General features: G+C 35.1%; 2 protein-coding genes across 8 annotated transcripts in view; both read left to right on the top strand.

Annotated features, from left to right (window-relative positions):
• SGK3 (serum/glucocorticoid regulated kinase family member 3) overlaps positions 1 to 6,466 on the top strand; it is a 120,497-nt gene extending 114,031 nt beyond the window's left edge. For 5 of the 6 annotated variants that reach the window (XM_019630318.1, XM_019630320.1, XM_019630316.1 and 2 more), the window contains 2 exons: positions 1,091 to 1,180; positions 4,606 to 6,466. In XM_019630318.1, the coding sequence (XP_019485863.1) occupies positions 1,091 to 1,180; positions 4,606 to 4,776 (261 nt within the window). In that variant the 3' untranslated portion in view covers positions 4,777 to 6,466. Of the gene's footprint in view, positions 1 to 1,090; positions 1,181 to 2,196; positions 3,537 to 4,605 lie in introns of those variants that run through there. The other variant, XM_019630321.1, reaches the window with a different exon arrangement.
• A 4,581-nt stretch (positions 6,467 to 11,047) lies between these two features.
• Positions 11,048 to 20,180, top strand: part of MCMDC2 (minichromosome maintenance domain containing 2) — a 29,981-nt gene continuing 20,848 nt past the window's right edge. For both annotated transcript variants that reach the window (XM_019630315.1, XM_019630314.1), the window contains exons 1-8: positions 11,048 to 11,141; positions 11,234 to 11,364; positions 11,438 to 11,497; positions 13,329 to 13,524; positions 14,165 to 14,287; positions 14,405 to 14,509; positions 17,448 to 17,573; positions 19,239 to 19,476. In XM_019630315.1, the coding sequence (XP_019485860.1) occupies positions 11,048 to 11,141; positions 11,234 to 11,364; positions 11,438 to 11,497; positions 13,329 to 13,524; positions 14,165 to 14,287; positions 14,405 to 14,509; positions 17,448 to 17,573; positions 19,239 to 19,476 (1,073 nt within the window). The remainder of the gene's footprint in view (positions 11,142 to 11,233; positions 11,365 to 11,437; positions 11,498 to 13,328; positions 13,525 to 14,164; positions 14,288 to 14,404; positions 14,510 to 17,447; positions 17,574 to 19,238; positions 19,477 to 20,180) is intronic.

Here is a 20,180-nt window from a genome sequence, read left to right as displayed (position 1 = left end):
ATAAAATTCTAAATTCCTAATATGGACCCATAAGATATGGCCTGTTTACTGTTTGAGCTTCACCTTGTGTGACAGTCCCCATCCTTCCCTGTACTGCAGCCATACCAGACCCTCATTTTCTTGATCAAACTTACCTCTTTGCCACCTCAGGGCCTTCATATTCAGCCTGATATGTTCTCCCCTTATTCTTTTTTTTTAATTTGTTGGGGTGACATTGGTTAACATTATATAAGTTTCAAGTGCACAATTCTATAATACATCGTCTGTATATTGCATTTTGTGCTCACCACCCAGAGTCTACTCTCCCTCCGTCACCATGTATTTGACCCTCTTTACCCACTTCTACCACCCCCCAACCCCTTTCCCCTCTGGTAACCACCCTCATGTTGTCTGTGTCTGTGAGTTTGTTTTGTTTGTTCATTTGTTGCTTTCTGTTTTATATCTCACATACCTCATTCTTTTGTCTGGCTAATTCTTACTCATCTTTCATTACTGTGGTCAGAAATCACTTTCTCTAATAAGTCTGTTTTGAAATCCACCAAACTAGGTTGGGCCCTACTTTGTACACTTTAGTGGCACCTTGCAGGGGGGGAAAAAAAGCTGGAATCAATACTGTGCCAACTTTTAATAGTAGCAACCCAGAGTGGAATACACTTTGGTAGTAGAGCTCATCACCTTGATTTTACTTCTGCCCCACTGTGCAAAACTCTCTTGCCTAACTTCTTCATTACCTCCCTCATTCAGATAATACTAATTCTTTGCACTTATGTAGTGCATTTTTCTTTTCATACCTCTCTTATTTCTATATTTTCCACTGATCCTTAAAACAGCCTGTGAAGTATCTAGGGCAGAAATATTCACCCCTTACCTGTGAAGAAACTGTGACTTTCAAGAGAATGTAACTCTTTCATGTGTGTGCAAATAGTCTTTCTGCTACACCATTTTGCCAGATGAATAACATAAAACTTGTACCTAAAAGGCATTATTGAGGGACAAAGTGGTAATGGTTTGGCTTCATAAAATTCTTCAGTGAATACCTAATATATTCTTCAGCATTAGTAAAAAAATATATATTTTTTTAATATTCTAGCTTGAAATTCAGAATCATCCCTTTTTTGAATCACTCAGCTGGACGGACCTTGTACAAAAGAAGATTCCACCACCTTTTAATCCTAATGTGGTAAGTACATATTCAAGTCTTTCTTTCTAAAATAGTGAAATGTAGAACTGTTGCTCATCATAATTTTAGCAGTAGATCTCAAAATCTAATCTGAAGGAACCAGGATTAGTACCTCTATTTGTGAAATATGTCACTCATGGTTGTCTAGTACAACTGATAACTTCAAGATGACCAGTAAGATTATAGTTAGATTGATGAACTTTTCTTCCAGCACGTAATTGTGAAGTGTTTCTTTGGAGCATGAATAATAAGAAGGGATGAGAGCAATAGGTTAAAAAAACAAAAAATAAAACACAAAATAACTATGAGGTATCATTTTCATACCTATAAATCAATAAGTATTTTAAGTAACACAAATGTACAGGGTTTTTTTTCTAGAGTGATATAAAACCAGGTATAGGCAAACATTATTGATGGTAATGTAAATTGTTACATCATTTTTGGAAAACAGTAAGACAGTATTATAAAAATATTCATGTTATTCTTGTTAGTTTGAACTGTTAAATCTACTGTTGGAAACATTTTACCTAAAGATAATTTTTATTTTAAAGCAGAAAAGCTGCATCAAAGACCTGTTTGCAATATTAACAATGTTGAAAGTTTTTGGAAATAAATATATAACAATAGAGAAAATGTTAACCATCAGTAGGTCAATAATGTTATTGATAGCTTCATGTATGTAAACATATATTCTTTTTTATTCATTACGATATGTGATTTAGTCCTCAAATAAGCTGCCAAGTTACTGCTATTACTGTTCTTCTTTATACTTGTTTTATGAATGGAAACTCAGAGATGTCACATAGCTGGATTAAAAAGTAACAGAGCAAGGATTGCAACCTGTGCCTGATTCCAAAGTCATTATTCTTTATATGCTTTCTTATGGTCTGTTGCCTTTTCATGTTAAATAAATGATAAGAGTGGTAATAAATATAAACGTGAGCAGACACTTGGAAAATCCGTATAATGTTAAATGAAAACATGGTAATTATAATTTTTGTGACTTATGATTACAGCAGTAAAAATAACGAATAAGAGCTGGAAGAGACTATAAACCAAGATTGATTTGTGGTTACAGGATCATAGGTGAATTTGTTTTTCTTTCATTTGAAGTTTTGTGGTATCGCTGTGAAACTCATGAAATAACTTTTAGTAAATTCGTGCATGATAAGGAAATCACTTCAGGACAGCAAGTATCATTTAGTCTACTCAGATTTTGTTAAAGGTTAGCCTCACTGCACAGCTCATAGCTGGTATTAATAGGGTGATATTATACACCTGTAAACATAACAATTTTTGTACTGGCTTATTTCATGTAGCTTATCCAAAAGAGACTGTTTCACAAGTGACTCTTTTAGGGAAAATTTCTGTCCCTAAATTCTAGAGCTTGCAATAAGAACCTAGAATCTTTAAGAGTAATTTTATTCTCTTTTTACTGAGAGCCCTACTGAGTTTATTTGTCCTCAAATCATTGTGTCATTGGGCACATTAAAAATAGGCTCTCCTAAGCACCATTGGAAATGGAAACAGCGTTGACTTCAGAGTCAGATACCTCCAGGTTTGGATCCCTGCTCTTCTATAACTAATTAAACTTTTTAAAAGCAACACCCACAACTGAGAAGCCATGAGAGAAAAAAATTGGTGAATTTGATGGCATAAAATTTTGAAATGTCTGCATGAAAAAAATACACTGCAAATAACAATTGGGGGACATTTCCGTAGCACATAAAGTATTCTAATAAGTCAATGAGAAGACCAATGACCAGTAGAAACATGGACAAGACACAAAATATGCAATTACAGAAAAATAAATACAGGTGGCTTATAAACATATTAAAAGATGTTCAAACTCACTGACAATTGAAGAAATGCAAAACAAAACCCTAACAAGTTACCATTTTTCACCTAACAGATTTAACAAAGCTCAAAAAGTTAACTTAAGTAGGATAAAGTAGATCCTCTCACACACTGTTCTCAGTACTTGCATCTTTTTACTTAACTCTGACAACATTCCTATGAAATAGTACTGTTACTTTCTACATAATACCGGTGAGTTAACTTAGGCACAGAAAAGGTTAAATTACTTGCCAAAAATGTAGTTGAAGTTCATTGCAGAGCTAGCATTTGAGCTCAGGCACTTTGAAGACAGAGCCCTCCCTCACCCTTAGCATACAGTCTGTACTAGCCATGAGCCATAAGGACTTTCTCAAAAATATTTATGAAGTCAAGTAAAAGACATTTGCCATCATTTATTGAGCACCTTCTACATGTCAGATTCTAGGAAATTTATGTATTAACATATCAAATCTTCACAGCAACCTTAACAGGTAGGTGGTGGTATTCTTATTTTACAGAAGAGGAAACAAACTCACAGAGATAGAGTAGTTTATATAAAGAATTATAGCTAGGAAATTGCACAGCCAGAATTCAAACCTTAGTCTTATTCCAGAGGCCATAGTTTCTGGGGTTATATGTAAAAAGTTGATGATATTTTTTATATGTACATGATTTATAGTATTCTTTTTCCTCTGGTGGCGGAATTTCTCATACGGAAGGATCTAGCATTCTGGGTTTCCCTGGTCTCTGCTCAGCTCTTTGTAGACCTACCAGGCTAATTATATCCTTGGATTGTGATATCTGCTCTGAATCCCTATTTGTTCACCTCCATTAGACTTGGTGACGTGAACATTTTAAGGATTCCTTTCCCCTTAGGGCAGAAATAACTAGAGCTTCAGGGATGGGCTTTAACAGTGAATCACCTGCATTTGTAAACCCAGTTTTTATCTTTAGATATATTGGAAGGGGATAGTCCATTAGCTTCTATCAGATTCACAAAGGAAGATTAAGAACCACTGTCTTTGAGCCTAAGCAGACACCATGCTTCATTTCCCAGGTTCCTGGTCCCTTAGGCCTCTAGAGCTAAGGTCATAGCTGAATGCTCAATGACCTCCATGGTACTAGAAGAGTTACCTTTCGCAGTTTAACTTATAACCCCTTCATTCCTTCATCAAAAGGCTTCACGTACCCAGAACTGAGAAACTGGATGGGCAGGCATTTGATGAAAGCTCAAATGCAAAAGGCTATCTTGAAAACCTCTCTAAACCCCCCTTTTCTAAACTTAGAGGTGATAGGTAGAGAGAAAAGGGGTCAACTGCAGGGCTTGGGATGCAAATTAACATAGGTAAGGACTCTGGTATGCTAGCTTTCCTCCCTGCACCCAGCAACAAGCACCTTACCTGTTAGAGAAGGACCTCGCCTAAATAATAAAAGTCAGGAAAGGAAAAGCAGAAAATGTTTCAAGGCAATGATGAAGTAAGAAGACATCTGAACTTGCCAGGAATACATATACACATTCATCCGGGGTTTTAATGAAGGACTAAATGACAAAAGCTAAGGTAAATAATAGTGTGCTTTTGATGTTTTAGACAGGACCCGATGATATCAAGAACTTTGATGCTGTATTCACAGAAGAAACGGTTCCGTATTCTGTGTGTGTGTCTTCTGACTATTCTATAGTGAACGCCAGCGTACTGGAGGCCGATGATGCATTTGTTGGGTTCTCTTATGCACCTCCTTCAGAAGACTTATTTTTGTGAACAGTTTGCCATCTGGAAACCGTTGAGCAAAAATATAAGCCTACGGATGAGACTGGAACTCCTGTTTGTGTGAATATACTTACATATGTTTAACTAGTGCCTCATTTTTACATGTAATGTTAACTATGAAAAATGTATTTTCTGCTGTATGCAAGAAAATAGGGCATTTCAAAGAGCTAAGTTTTGAATTAAAATTTGTATTCTTGTTTATTAAGCTTATTTTTAAAGAGAAATTTTAAAAGCTATTGTTCTTAGCATTAACCTATTTTTAAAGAAAACTTGCGCTAATGACTGTTTTTTCCCTCTAAGTTTACACTAACATCTACCCAAGATAGACTGTTTTTCCAGTCTGTTTCAGTTTAGTTAACATATATTAATGCCTTTGCAACTCTCTACTTTTACCTTTGTTCTCAGATCAGAGCTATGCAATTGGTACATGGTTGTTTAAGAAGAAACCATATCTGTCCATAATAAATCACTGTTTGACATAATCAGGTTTTGGTAGGATTAAAATATAAAAAGCGTAGTTAACACATTGGCTGCTCATTAACACTTTGAATAACCGGTCATTCTGCAGATCAAATTAAGAAGTTACAAAACGAAATCCTTTTGATTTTGAAATACTAATTGAAATTTGTGAATTATTTTTTCTCTCGAGTAAAAGAAAAAGTTTAATAGTTAAGACATTTTAAGTATTCCCAAACTGAAGGGTAATAAAGGACTGCTGAATTTTTTTAGGTGGTGCCAAAAATGAATGTCTCTGTGTCGTGTATTTATATTACAAATACATTCTATTTATGTTCTTTTTTGTCTTTTGAATGTTTAATATACTGTTAAGTAGGCTTAAATCTTGGTATTTAGTTTTGCAAATAGCTATTCAAAACTGTCTCCCTAATTGGTTGATAAGTAAAAAATATTGAGCTTTCTAGAATATTTACCTAATTGGGAATTAAAAAGTAGAATAGCAAATTCTGGGTCAATATAAATGTATACTATTTCACTGCAATGTAACAAAAGTTACATTAGGCAGATGCCTAGCCAGTATCTTATGTATCTCAGAAAATGTATGGGAAACTGACCTTAAAGTCATACTAAAAACCAACTAACTTGTGTACCTGTAATTGGAAAAGAGAATAACTGCAGAAAAACTAAAGAAGAATGCTTATCTTGGAATTTTGATTTTTAGTTTAGAGATATTTCAAGTCATGTTAGGAAACACTGTGAAAAATTTAAGTGACCCAGTTAAATGCTTCAAGAATAAGCATTCTTTCCATGTATTTCCTCTTGAGAAAGAAATCACGAGCATTTCACACCAATAAATACCCTTTGGCTTTTTGGGGCAGCAGAATGGAGGGAGGGAAGTGTTTTTATTAGATTAATATTTGCATTCGATACACTGAATCTTCCTTTAGAGGTAAGACTTTAATAGTGACACTGTAAATATTTGGTTTATTTGGCACTACTGTTAAGTTCTGCTTTTACACAAAGCTCTTTGCTTATTACAAAGCAAAAGAAAAACTGTAGTTTCTTGTATGATTTTTTTATTCAGCCTCTCCTTAACTAAACTGCCAAAAATTAAAGTGCAATATTGTATATTTTTAAGAAATTTAAAATAGAACATTGATGTTTCTCAAATCGCAAGAAATACAGATCTTATATAGAATAATAAAGCTAGCAAAAAGATCAGTGATCATCTAATGTCTGTCGTTATTTTACTTAAAATTGGTGTTGGTTACAGTAGTCGTTACGAAATGGAATTATATGTGTGAAGGAGAAAAGTAAAATTTTAACTCAGTATTTGGACAAACATAAAAATTACTAGATTAATCCATATCCCAAGGTGATTGTTCATATGAAACCCTAAAGTGTACATAAATGAGTTTCAGGTGGCTTGAATACCTTGAAATGATAATGCCAAGTTTTGTGTGTGAATGAAATCGACTCAGGGCAAGGAGTGCTACATAGCTTTGTTCAGATGCTCAAAAGGATTCACTGCTATAAAAATAAATTGGCTTTCTTCTCTGCCACTTTTGTTCTCCGTTACTCACCTAATATTAAGAGAAGCTGCTCTCTTAACTTCCCTGAAAGCTTTCCAATTGGAGATTTATATCATCTATTTAGCATTTTTGGTGTCTTACCAATATTGTATAATCACCCATTTGTAATCCTTTAAAGATATTCCTTAGTAGTCAAAAGGACTTCTACACACAAAAAGTATTTCTCATTTTATCATTTCTTAATGTTATACCTATTTTTACAGAGGTAATTAAGTCAGAAAGAAATATACCTGTCTCAAAATGTAACTTTTTCATGATTTACCTACAGTCAAGATCGAGAACAATTTAGAGCAATATTACACAAAGAAAAAAGCCAATAGAGAAGTATAAGTTCAGACTAACATTTTAGCAGTGAAATAGCCAATCAAAAGGTCCTACAAATAAAAAGTTATTTTTACATATTGCACTGAAAATGATAGATCATCATATGAAGCTTACAGGAATAGTGTAAAAAGAGGAATTACATCGTTCTACATAACCCCACTTACTGGAAGAACCAGACACAGTTGGTGATTTTACAAATCTTGCATTCAAACATGACTTGGAGGTTTTTACTGTAAATTATTTTTTTGCAGGAATATATATCTTAGATTCATTTTTTTTCTAATTTAATCATTTTCACTTTATTAGGGAGCAGAGATTTCCTCTTCAATGGGTAGTTAAATCTTTGTGAGAGTCTAACAATGAGTTGTCAATATTTAAATATTTTTATGTTTTATTACTTATGGAATCCAGAAGGCTTAGCTACAGGAAAACAGACCCACTCAAATGGTCAGATTTGATCTCAGTGTGTTGGGTTTTTCTCAGTTGTTTCCAGGTGGTAGTTAATAGCCTTGCTGTGTTGAATTTTTCTCTTCGCCTCAATGATAGTAATGCAACAGTTACGGCTTACTTTATTAATGATACATTGATGTTGAACACTAACGCTTAATTTACATTAGCAAGTATCCCTTAGTGATATGCTTCAATTAGATACCAAAAATTGGCAAGCTGCCCTTGTTTGCAGACGACATGAATATGTAGAATATCCAGTAGAAATTTTTAAAGCTCTGGAACCAATAAGTGATTATAGCACTGTTGCATGATACAAGGTTAATACACACAAAAGTCAGTCAAGTCACTCTTACATACCAGCAATAAACAAGTGAAATTTGAAATTAAAAACAATATATTTTACATTAGCATTCCACCCCTCTCCTCTGCCCCCCCCCAAAAAAAAAAACTTAGGTAGAAATTCTAACAAAACATGTACAAGGATCTATATGAGGAAAACTACAGATTTGCCTATTCTGGGCATTTCATATGAACAGAATCATACAATATTTGGCCTTTTGTGTCTGGCTTCTTGCCCTCTGTGTAGTGTTTTAAAGATTCATCTATGTTGTAGCATGTATTAGCACTTCATTTCTTATGGCCAAATAACATTCCTTTGTATGGCTATACCACATTTTATTCATTTATCAGTTGTTTTCACTTTCGGCTATTATGAACAATACTATGAACATTCATGTATAAATTTTTGTGTGAACATATGTTTCATATTCTCTCATATCTATATAACGCATAATATGTGGCTTGGGTTTGTTGGGTCACGTAATTAACTATGTTTAGTCCTTTAAGGTAGTTCCAGAACTTTTTCCAAATTGACACCATTTTGCATTCCTACCAGGGAAGTGTTTAGTTTTCACGGGTACCCTTAGCCTGTGACAACCACAAAAACCAGAGGTTTTTGTCTCTCTCAGCTTTGCTCTGCAGAAAGGAACAGGAGCGACTCACGTGGATGGTGCTCCTGGGCCTAGTTGCCCTGGTGACTGGGAGGTGCGGGGTCCCGACAGCCCCCGCGCCGCCAACGGCCTGACGGCGCGCGCATGCGCGCGAGGGTCTACCTGGCTCCGACGGGCGCCCGGCTGGTGGATTTGGTGGGTGCAGAAGTGGGTGTAACGCACTGCTGGGCTGGGCCCGCTGTGCCAGACGTCGGCGCTGTGGGTACGAGGGGTGCTGGATCCCGGGGGGGGGGGGTTGAGGCCCGGTTCGCTTCAGCCGCGTTGGTTGTGAGGTGTTTTCCTGCTGACGCGGCAATAAGCGAAGACGCGACCGCGCGCCGGTTCCGAGTGAACCCAACACTCGGGTTCTTTCGACTGTGGGGAGACGGGCAGAATGCCCTCCCCGTTCGCTTATTTAAAGCCTGCCACCGGCGTCCGTGTCTTTCCCGCCACTTTCCCCTTCCGTGAAAATGCAGCCGCGCGCAGGACCTCCGCTTTACCGCAAGTGATGCCCAGGGTTTGATCCCCTCCTTTGAGCTACCGGACTCCATCCAGGCCCTGGTGCACGTCGCCCCTGGGCTCGTGTCTGTCTGGGTGTCGAGAGCCTGTCAGAGTCCGACCATCTCACGTGAACTCTGCATCACGTCCCACGCTTCTCCGGGCTTCCATGTTTTGCCGGTAGAGCAGCAGCATCCACCCAACACCCACTGTGAAAACTTAACAGGCTGGTGGTCACCAGGTCCAGTGTGAAATCTTTCAAAGTCTAGAACCCACCTCCTCCATTCCGTTTCGTTCCCAATGCCCTAGACGGGGCCATCTTTCTCGTAGGACTATTTCGGTAGCGAGAGACAGCTTCCTCCGCCCCTTCCCGTTTCCCACACGAGTGGCAGGCATTGATTTCCAAAATAGTGATCTGACCGCTACTCCCTTGTGAAAATAAACATGTGATGGCTTCCCTTTGCCTGTAGAATGATCATGAACTTCAACAGCTTTCGTCACCTGGTTGAGCCTCCTCCAATCGTTTCATTACCAATAGCCTCCCTTTCGTTCAGCCTCAGAAACATGTAACGTTCTAACGAAGCACCGATGTCATGTCCTGAACACAACATACACTTGATTGTGCGTTCCTATGGCCACCGAGGAATACACGCTGAAGTGTCCCCCTATACGCTGGTGTAAAGGACAGTCTCAATTGCTTTTCTTTGGAAAGTGGCCTGAACGGATTCCACAGTGCAGGTCTGAATGCTGGGGGGAAGGGGGGTGACCTTTGGAAAACGTGCTCTACCTCCACCTCCCCTCCAGGTAGTGAAATCTTACTCATCAGTCAAATGTCACCTTTAAAGTACAATTTCATTGCTGCCTCTCTATGAACCCACCGTGTTAAATCAAAATGTCCTAAAACTATAGAAAATATGATGACCCCCTACACAAGGATGACCCCAACTTCTGTGAACTACTTCATATATGTTGTCCCTTCCATGCTCCCTAGTACACTAATAATTCTTTTATAACACATAAGTTGTAATTTTTTACATATCTGTCACCCCTCACTGTACTTTTTCTGAACAATAGGAACCATATGTTATTCATCGGTATCCCCAGTGCCTAGGACAGTCTAGACGGTATCCAATAAATAGTAAATGCTCAATAAATATTTGATAATGAATAAATGTGATAGTCATTATTTCTGACATCTCTAAATTGGCAACTCCCTGAAGACAGGATCCAATCTTAATCATTTTATCCCTACCACTTAGTACAATTATTGGTATATATTGTTTCCAATTAGCATTTGCTGTCTTTAAATGAATTTTACATATTCCAGTCTCTACTATGGTTTAGTGATTTATGTTGCTCACTGATAAAAGACTTAAAGCCAGAAGAGGTCTTATCTAATACAACTCTTTTATTTCCTACAGATGAAGATACTCAACCAAGGGAGTTCAAGTAATTTCCCAATAGTAGCTAGGAAATGCTTGGTCTAGAACCAAGTTCTCAGATTTCTTAGGTTGATTACACTTTGTAACTCAGACTGAATTAATGAAACAACCTTTACCACTTTTATTTTTTTAAGAATGCCTGCAATGGGACCTCATCATCCAATATTTATTTCAACCAGCATTTTGGGTTTTTTTTTTAATGCCTACTTTGTAAAGGGACATTTGAGGCTCCTGTTCTTAAGTTTGCAATCTTGTGGAGAATCTCATAGCCTAGCATTGATGAAAATGTTGTTTGGCAAAAGGAAACAAAGTTTTGTTTCTCTGGATAGGAATTTCTTAAAGTTGCAAATTTTACTTTGTTTTATTTGACTCAATTTTAAGTTTCATAGTATGTAAATTTTAATTTATTTCTAGGTGTTCTCATCTTTTCTATGAGTTTCAACATCTACTTTTTACCAGCATTTGTGATTTAATCAGTTACTAATAGAGAAGAATCATTAACTAGGACAAAATGTCAACTCTAAAAATGAAAGAGGCAGCCCTTGTCTATCTTGACAGAGGTGGAGGGCTCCAAAAGTTTATAAATGATTGCAAGTACTACAATGGTATGTTCAGCAAAGGTGACTTTATTTTAGAAACTTTAAAATAAATTCTGACATATAACTACCATCATTTTTATATTTGTGTATTTTTACAGATTCAAAACAAAGTTATGCTGTCTATCGATTCAATGTTTTAATAAATCCCTCTGATGTTGTTGAATTAGATGCTGAACTTGGAAATCACATTTTACACCAGCCTTTAAAAGCTGCTCAAATTTTTCAATCGGTAAGTTAAAGAAAGAAATAATTTTATGCCACATGAAATTTTTGGTAACTTTTTTGTTTGTTTGAAATCACAGGTCTGTTTTATTGCTGTTAAGACTCTATCATTAATTGGACAATTACAGACTGAAACTCAAGTAAGTTTTAGTTAAATTTGACGAAGAAAACAAAGGTACAATACTTTTAAAATAGCTTGTATATAAATATTTTTATATTCTCTATTAAAAAGATTACATGTTTTTTAAAGTTCAATGGAATATTTTACATACACATCTTTATTTCCTGTATTATCATTTATAACATTAAACATTTTTAAAATAAAACATTTCAAACAGATCCCAAAATAGAATAATCAATGAACTTCCATATATCTATCACTCATGTTTAAAGATTAAAATATTTTGCCATACCTGTGTCATCAATTTTTTTCTGAAATACTTTAAAGCAAATTCTGGACATTCTGTTATTTTACCCCTACATACTTCAATATCGACCTTTAAAAATTGTGGATATTTTTCTTATATAATCCCAATACCATTATCACCTCTCACAAAAATTAAAGTAATTCTTTGGTATTAAAATATTCGGTCCATCTTTAAATTTACCCATTTGGGGCCTCAAGAATGTCTCAGAGTTGATTTGTTCAAATCAGGATCAAAACAAGGTCTACATATTACAATTGGTTCTTATAGCTCATTAGAAGTCTCCTTTAATCTAGAGCTATTTTCGCCCCCTTCCTTTTTACACCAATGAGTTTTTTAAGGAAACTAGTTAATTGTCTGATAAAATGTCTCAAAATCTGGATTTGTCTGATTATGTTCTTGTGGTATTTAACTTACTCTATCTATCCTATATTTCTGGGAAACAGAAATTGGCTCTAAATACTTGCCTAGATTCAGATTCAACTCATTTTGACAAGAATGCATCATAGTTTCATGTATTTCATATTGCACTACATTAGGAGAACTATACTATCTGTTGTCCCAATTTTAGCAATGCTACAATTGATCTGTGGGTTCAGGTGATGTCAGCTGATCCTTCCAATAATACAGTCTCCCATCAGCTTTCACCTAATGGTTTTTGCAGTCATTGATGATCATTGCATGGAATCTATTATTTCATAAGGAGTTGAAAAATTGTGATTTTTCTAATTTTAATTTTTAATTATTTTATGAATTTATTAGCTGGAATTATTCTTTAAAGAAAGTTTTCTTTCATTGACTATCTGGTTACCCCGAGATACAGTTTGTACAGGAAAGGCAGAATAAGTGTTTGATTACTTCCATTTATAAATTTTCAGAGATTAATGAGTTGAAATCTAGCAGCCTCCAATGATGACCAATAATTTTTTTGGGTTTTTGTTTTTCCTTTTTTTAAATTATGAGGAACTCATGAATTTTTACATATATCTGAGATACTTCAATAACTCTTTGTCATTCTTTTTTATGCTTATATTATCCTACTTTTGGTCATTGGGAGTTCCTTAAAGTTTGCTCTTGTTTCCTTTTGACACATCCAGTTAGTTTTTTGCAACTCCCTTGGTTTCTGGCACAGGAGGTGCACCAGGTCCATCTGGTATATTTTTTGCCCCAGACTTGGAATCAGCCAGTTCCCCTGAAGAGCCCTGGTTCCGTTTACTGAGAAATTATAGTTAGAGATCACAATCTGGGCAGAAGTGTTCGTCACTATTGAATTTTGTCATTGTTTTATAAGTCTTTTCAGTGGCTTTTGCCAGGAAATGCATATTTGTAAGGAAAAATTATGAGGGTCATAATGATATTTTCAATTAAAATACAAAATTATAAGGATTTTGCATCTTTAATTTTATATTTAAATATCTTTTTCTTGTGCTTAAAATTTTGGTTCTACATTAACAAATCATTTACTTGATTTTTACCCTACAAATATATATTGTAAGTCCAATTGGATCTGCAGTCTTTATTAATACCATTTTTATGTCCTTATTAGATTAATATAGTGCTGAAGTTAACACATTTACCTCCTCTGCCAAGTTATAGTCTTGATTTTTGTGAGTTTCCACTTGATTATACATCTCAAAGATTTTATATGCTGCAAGGAATTGTGATTGCAATGACAACTGTAACCAAGTATACACAAGGTGCAAGATTTCTTTGTTCAGATGAAGCATGCCCTCTTTCAAAAGGTAAATATTAGAATGTAAAATCAAACCATGAAGCAATTTTTTGCTTAATCCTAAATCATGTTTTCAATTCGTTATAAAATATTCACAGAGTAGAAAGAATGCAAGAAAATTTGGTGTCTCCCAATGTTTATAAGTTTACTTTGCATAATCTTGAAATGCATTCTTTTTTCTCCCTCCTCTAGGACCAACTTAACAGGTGCTCTTGTTTTGCTAAAGTACTTGTTCTCACATTGCTTCATGAGTGTTTGTTCATGCTGTTCTCACTCCATGTAATATCCTCTTCCAACCCTTCCGCATAACTTCAGTTAAGGACGTTTTTTTCCCATTCATCCCACTTCTCATTGGGTTGGATGCCCTTCCTCTCTTCTCTGTGAACACTGTAAATGAAGACTTCATGTTGAAATTATCTGCTTCATATTGCAGCCTATTGAAACTGTGTTTAAGTATCCATATCACCAGAGCCCTAGCCCAGCGTTTGGCAAAAAACAGCTGTGTAATAAATGTTAATTGAACTGCTCTGAACCCCCACACAAAACTGAATTAATTATACTTTGAATTAGATTAATTTTAAAGGACTGAAAATGGATTGCTAAATCCAAAGGCGAATTTAGCTTCCCTCTGTTTTCTTTCTTTCTTTTAGGATTTCAGTATATAAGAGTGCATGTGCCAGGTGCTACAGAATCCGCAACAGTAAGAAATGACTTTTTGTGTAATATGTGTTCATCTTCACTTCAAGAAGACAGAAAATTTAGAGTACTTGGTGGTAAAAATGCATTTACATTTTGTAATTACAATTTTTAAAATACTGTATGATATTTTAATGTGGAAATTAAATTGAATATATATTCTAATACCATTTGTTTTTGCTCTTTGCCTTAAGATAAACAGATAGTTGAAATAATTACTGCAAAGGCACTTCGTGCTTTTCAAGGATATTCTAACAACCAGCCATTTAGGTTTCAGTCTCTTACAATTTTCCTAAGAGGTAAGCTCTGTTTGAACTAAAAGCAAATTGCTATAAAATATATAAAATATGTAGTTGACTTCTTTATGCTTTTATATTATAAATGGTACTTCTATACAGTAGTCCCCCCTTATCCGTGGTTTGGCTTTCTGTGGTTTCAGTTACCCCTGGTCCACCATGGTCTGAAAATATTAAGTGGAAAATTCCAGAAATCAACAATTCATAAGTTTTAAATTGCACACTGTTCTGAGTAACATGATGAATTCTCATGGTGTCTTGCTTTGTCCTGCCTGGGACATGAATTACCCCTCTGTCCAGCGCCTCCACATTGTTTATGTTCCCTGCCTGTTAGTCACTTATAGTTGTATTGGTTATCACTATGGTGATATTGCAGTGCTTGGGTTCATGTAACCCGTATTTTACTTAGTGTCACATTCATATAACTTTTACTACAGTATATTGTTATAATTGTTCATTTTAATATTGGTTGTTAATTTTTACTGTGACTGATTTATAAATTAAACTTATTTATAGGTATGTATGTGTAGGAAAAAAATAGTGTATATAGACTTTGGTACCATCCGTACTTTCAGGCATCCAGTGGGGATTTTGGTACATATCCCCTGCAGACAAGAAGGGACTACTGTAGCTTAAGAACCATATGTCTTCTTATTTTCAGTGTTTTAACCCTCCATCGGGCGCAACTGATCTCACAGATTCACTGCACACAAATTTTCAAATATGAAATACGTCTTTACTAAGTCACAAACATGACTGGCGATAGGTTACGGTAGAGGGGGAAAATACGGAAGCGATGAGTCACAATACTTAAGTTAATTGTTAGATATTTGAAAATGTGTGTGCAATGAATCTGTGAGATCAGTTGCGCCCGACAGAGGGTTAAAGAGTCTCATTTAGCTAATGTATCAATTATTCAGTCATACAACATTCATTTAAAAAGCTGTTAACATCTACTATGTTCCAAGAACTATGCTCGGTCTCAGGGTCACAGTTATTTATAGTAATGATCTCCCATTATTCTATGTGTGTGTGTGTTATGCAAGTATTGGAGTTATTGTTTTAGCGTATAAGTTTCATGCAGGTAGGGAATTGGGTTTTTTATCTCACATGGTAAAAACTTAATAAATATTTGTTAAATAAATGAATGAGTAGGGTCAAGACCTGTGAGTAGACAGAGTCTGCCATGAGGGAGGAAATTATCATTATCAATCACCCAGGGAAAAGCTGAGTCTTCTTTGAGAAGCCAGAACTGTGAAAATGAGGATGTGGCTCAGCCTCTTTTCTTGGGCTAAAATCGAAGGAATTAAACTGTTCAGAAAGAGAGATCTTGGATGTCAACTAGATATAGGCAACTTAAGAGTTAGGAAAGTAGAGACTCAAACAAGAACTCTTTTCTTGGTGGCCTGACAAGGATGAGGCAGGCATGTAAGCCCAGATGTAGGTAATTTTTATATAGTCAATTGCTATGTGCCAGGCACTCTTACATATATCCACTCGTTTAGTCACAGTGAGACTATCAAGTAGTTCTATTTTTATCTTCATTTTACAATGCAGAAACTGAGGCACAGAGAAGTTAAGTAACTTGTCAAAGGTCACTCAAGCTAGTATGTGACACAGCTGTGATTCAAATTCAGGCATTCCAGCTTCAAAATATGTGCTTTTAACTACTTAATTCTTTTATACACTATATACAAACCATACATTACAGTATAGAAATTTAAGTGGCTATCCAACTTATATTTTATTAGAAAACCCTTTCTTCAAATAAACTTATGTGGAACCCAAATAAAAATTTAAAAATTAAACAAATAAAACTAGGCCTTTTGGGGTTGGCATCAGAAGAGACACCCAGATTTCCCAGTCTCCTTGCCTTCCTCCCACCTTTCCTTGACCTCAGGACACATCCACCAAACTATTAAGATTCCACTGCATAGTTGAAAAGCTATTCTTTTGTTTCCCCCTTGTAATTGATTCTGTATCATTTACTTGGTATTTTTTGTTATTGTTGTTGGTTTGGTTGGTTGGTATTGGGATTTTATTTTTTGAATTCTTGATTCTGATTCTTCCCTTCCAGATCTACAGGGTATCCAATATGCTGTCTGGAGCTTAAAAAAAAAAGAAAGAAAAAGAGAAACAGAAGAATAAAAAGTGAAGATCACTGTTTGATCTTCTTCACAAAGAGTAGTTAGTTGATCCTGTTCCTCCTTGTGAGGTTTTCTTTCATAGCTTTACAACCAACCAACTTCTAATTGTGTAATGGAGGATCAAGATTTTTAGCATATGTTTTTTTAAAATAAATTTTGAACTTGTGCAAAAGCTTTGCGCAATCTGTAGATGTAATAGAGGAATTTAGTATAATGCAAAGAGGGTAGATTTGGAGATAGGCAGACCTAGATGGGAATTTCAGTTCTGGTGCTTCCTGTTTAGCCTTGTGCAAGTCACTTAACCTCTCAGTTTCTTCTTAAGTAAAGTGGGGATAACAATATCTATCTTACAGTTTACAATTAGACAATACATAAAAGTAATTTGCCTATATTATAGGCAGTGACTAATACCTTTTAAAATTATTTTCTTCCCAAATAAAAGTATTGTTTATAAGATAATTACATTTCTTGTCATTTAATGCAAAGATGTTTCATTTTAAATAGAATGATCTTGTTTTTCCTTTTGACTATATATAGGAGACTATCTAGTTGCTACATCACGTGCTTCTTGAAGTTAATTCATCTTTGCCTATAAGAATCAAAATTTATCAGAAATATAATTGCCACAGTTTATATTATTAGTGCCACTCTATATGGAAATAATAAACAAAAGTAAATACTTTACAACTAATTTAACTACTGAATTGTTACTAGTTCTAGATCTTTGAACCATCTAATTATGTACAAGTTTAATTTAGTGAACACATATTTTTGTGTATGTTTAATAATTTTAGATGAATCAGTGAATAAAATGAATATAGGAAATGAATATAAAATTATTGGAATTCCAACCTGTGTAACAACTTCACAAACTTCTGTCTGTATAGAAGCAAATAACATCACTTTTTGCAACCCAAGAGGTAAGGAAAATGTTAGTATCATGTATTAACAAATATTTAAATTTAAAATCATGTGTTCAGGAAATAAGTATTGGCTGCATAAGTGCTGGGCACTCCTCTAAGCACTAGGGATTCAGTTGTAATCAGACAGTCAAGGTTCCTACTCTTAAATAATATGGTAGACAATCAGTAAAGCTGTAAACTAATCAGTAAGACAATTTCAGATAATAAATGCTATGAAGGAAATAAAATGGGATAATATAGAACCTTGCCCACAGGAAGGACTCCTATACTCTTTTGCCTAAACCTTATTTTTATTTTTTTAATAATTAGCAATGAGAAAACAATGATTGAGGGTATTAAGAGTTAGAGATTAGTCAAAAGATTTTTTTACCCTAACCTTTATTTTCTAGTTAAGGCAATACTAACTAACTGTTACTCAAAGAAAGAGAACACAATAAAATAACACCCCTTTTCTCATCTGAGTTCTGAGCCAAACAAGAGATATAAGACAAAAGAGAAAGGCAGATGGCGGCCAAAATATCACCGTTATTACTGATAATTTTCTTTAACAACTCTAACATAAATTAGGTATTAAGTAAACCAAAGTGAGAGTAGACCTGCTTTTTTAACTTGGCACACAAATGTCTAAACGTAGGAAAAGGCTAGTTAAGTCTTGAATAGAGCTAATTATTATTATTATTATTTTTTAGAATCCCTAGGCAACCTTCTGTAATAACAGGCCCAAGTTGAATTTAAATGCAAGTGGATTCTAGATACTTCCGCTTATCTTGTAGAGAAAGCTTCTTAAAAGAATAAAAATGTTGAAAAAGGAAAACACTAGTGGACAGTAGACATTTTAGTGATCTTTTAAATATATTCTGCTGTGAAGTGTTTCATGATTTATTGATTTGGTAGCAGAATGTGACTTATATGTAGGTGGAAAAGTGTGCTTTCTCATGATGAACACCAGAATTAGTCAGATTTAACCACCCAAATGTGGCAAGAGCTACACTAAAGTAGGCCTTTCTTGGTCCACGAGTATGGATGAGCAGAAGAAATCATTGCTGTATGATGGCAGCCCAAGAGGAAGGAGAAAGGGCCCGGGTCATACAGCATAACTATTCCTCCCGAACTGACCATCCCTTTCAGAAGTTGAACAGAGTGAGGGAGAGTGGAGATCTAGAATGTTACGGTATAGCACAGTAGAGTGTTTTCCAACTAGTAGAGTGTTTTCCACACAGTAGAGTGTTTTCCAAATAGTAGAGTATAAATCTTCCCTTTCAATAGCAACGTTCAAGTATTTCCCATTCTTCTTTTTAGCCCTCACTAAAGGTGATATTATTTGAAACACAGAAATACAGAAACAAACACTAAAATACAGGAGCCCCATGATCTGGCTTTGCTCACATAGGTCCTAAAAGGAGGAGAATGAGGGATTTGCTTGCAACACACAGCCAATGTATGTGGACACAGGAGTGACTGTTTCGTTTTCTTACATTCCCTGTGATAGAAATGAAAGATCAGAGTGACCGCCAATCATAATTTAATATCATTATAAGAATTTGAATATGGCACCATTAAAAGAATTGCAATCTGATATTTTAGGTAAATGGAATTAGACATCTGTAATGTAGTTTTCTTATATTAAAACCCTTTTTAACATGTGTTAATATTTACTTTCAGTTCCTTCGGGGATTTGTGACAATTTCAGGTGTCTCCTCTCTTTGACTTCCAGCTCATGCTGGAAGTTTGCAGCAATACTTGCCAATATCTTTGCATCACAAATTGTTCCCCCTGGGACTTACAATTTGCTCAAGCTCTGTTTGCTGATGAGTCTAGTACAGACGAGTGACCGTAACAAGGAACTGGAAGATTGCCTGGATATTTTAATTATAACAAGTGATACTCTACTTGTAGACAGGTAAAATATGTGACGTGAACTTTTTCAAATTATAAATTGGTCACAGATTTGCATAAATCCTTTCCATGAGCATCATTACAAGACAAATATTTAGAATTTATCTGGGTGGTATAAATATTTAAATAAACTTTTACCAATAAAGTTTAAAATGTGAATTGAGAAATGGGATATTTACTTTCAATATTTTGAGAATTTAACTCTTCAAAGTTTCAACCTATTTCCCCACTCAGACCTTTACAAATAAATGCATCTTTCGCATTTCCCCCATTCCCTAGTTTAGTGTTCTGCTTTTGTACTATGTTTTCATTTTAAAATACTCTCTCCTCTAAGAGCCAATAGGCCATTTTCTTATTTTCCTTTAAGATTCCATTCAGTAATACTGACTCACTACACCCAAATAAGGCTGTCAAAAGTGTCAAAATTACTGTTTGGGGAAATCACCCTAACCTTGGAATAAGCCTCTACTCAGCATTTTGGGGCTCCTCACTAGGAAATACTTCTTTTTAAAAGTTACTAAAATGTTCAAAAAAAAGCTAGGCTGTGCTTCTTATATTAGTATCTTTTATGTAATTGTAAGGCAAAAACAAATTTATAGAATGAATTTAAAATTAAAAAAATAAAATTCAAATTAACTGACTTAATTGGACAGATGGTGTTTTGCTAAAATTAAATTAAAATTAAATTGCAATGTAAATATGGTGCTA

The sequence above is a fragment of the Hipposideros armiger genome, unplaced genomic scaffold (genome assembly GCF_001890085.2).
Source record: "Hipposideros armiger isolate ML-2016 unplaced genomic scaffold, ASM189008v1 scaffold_900, whole genome shotgun sequence".
In the NCBI taxonomy this organism is placed as follows: domain Eukaryota; kingdom Metazoa; phylum Chordata; class Mammalia; order Chiroptera; family Hipposideridae; genus Hipposideros; species Hipposideros armiger.
The sequence above is the reverse complement of the archived record's forward strand: the minus strand, read 5'-3'. Positions and strand labels throughout refer to the sequence as shown.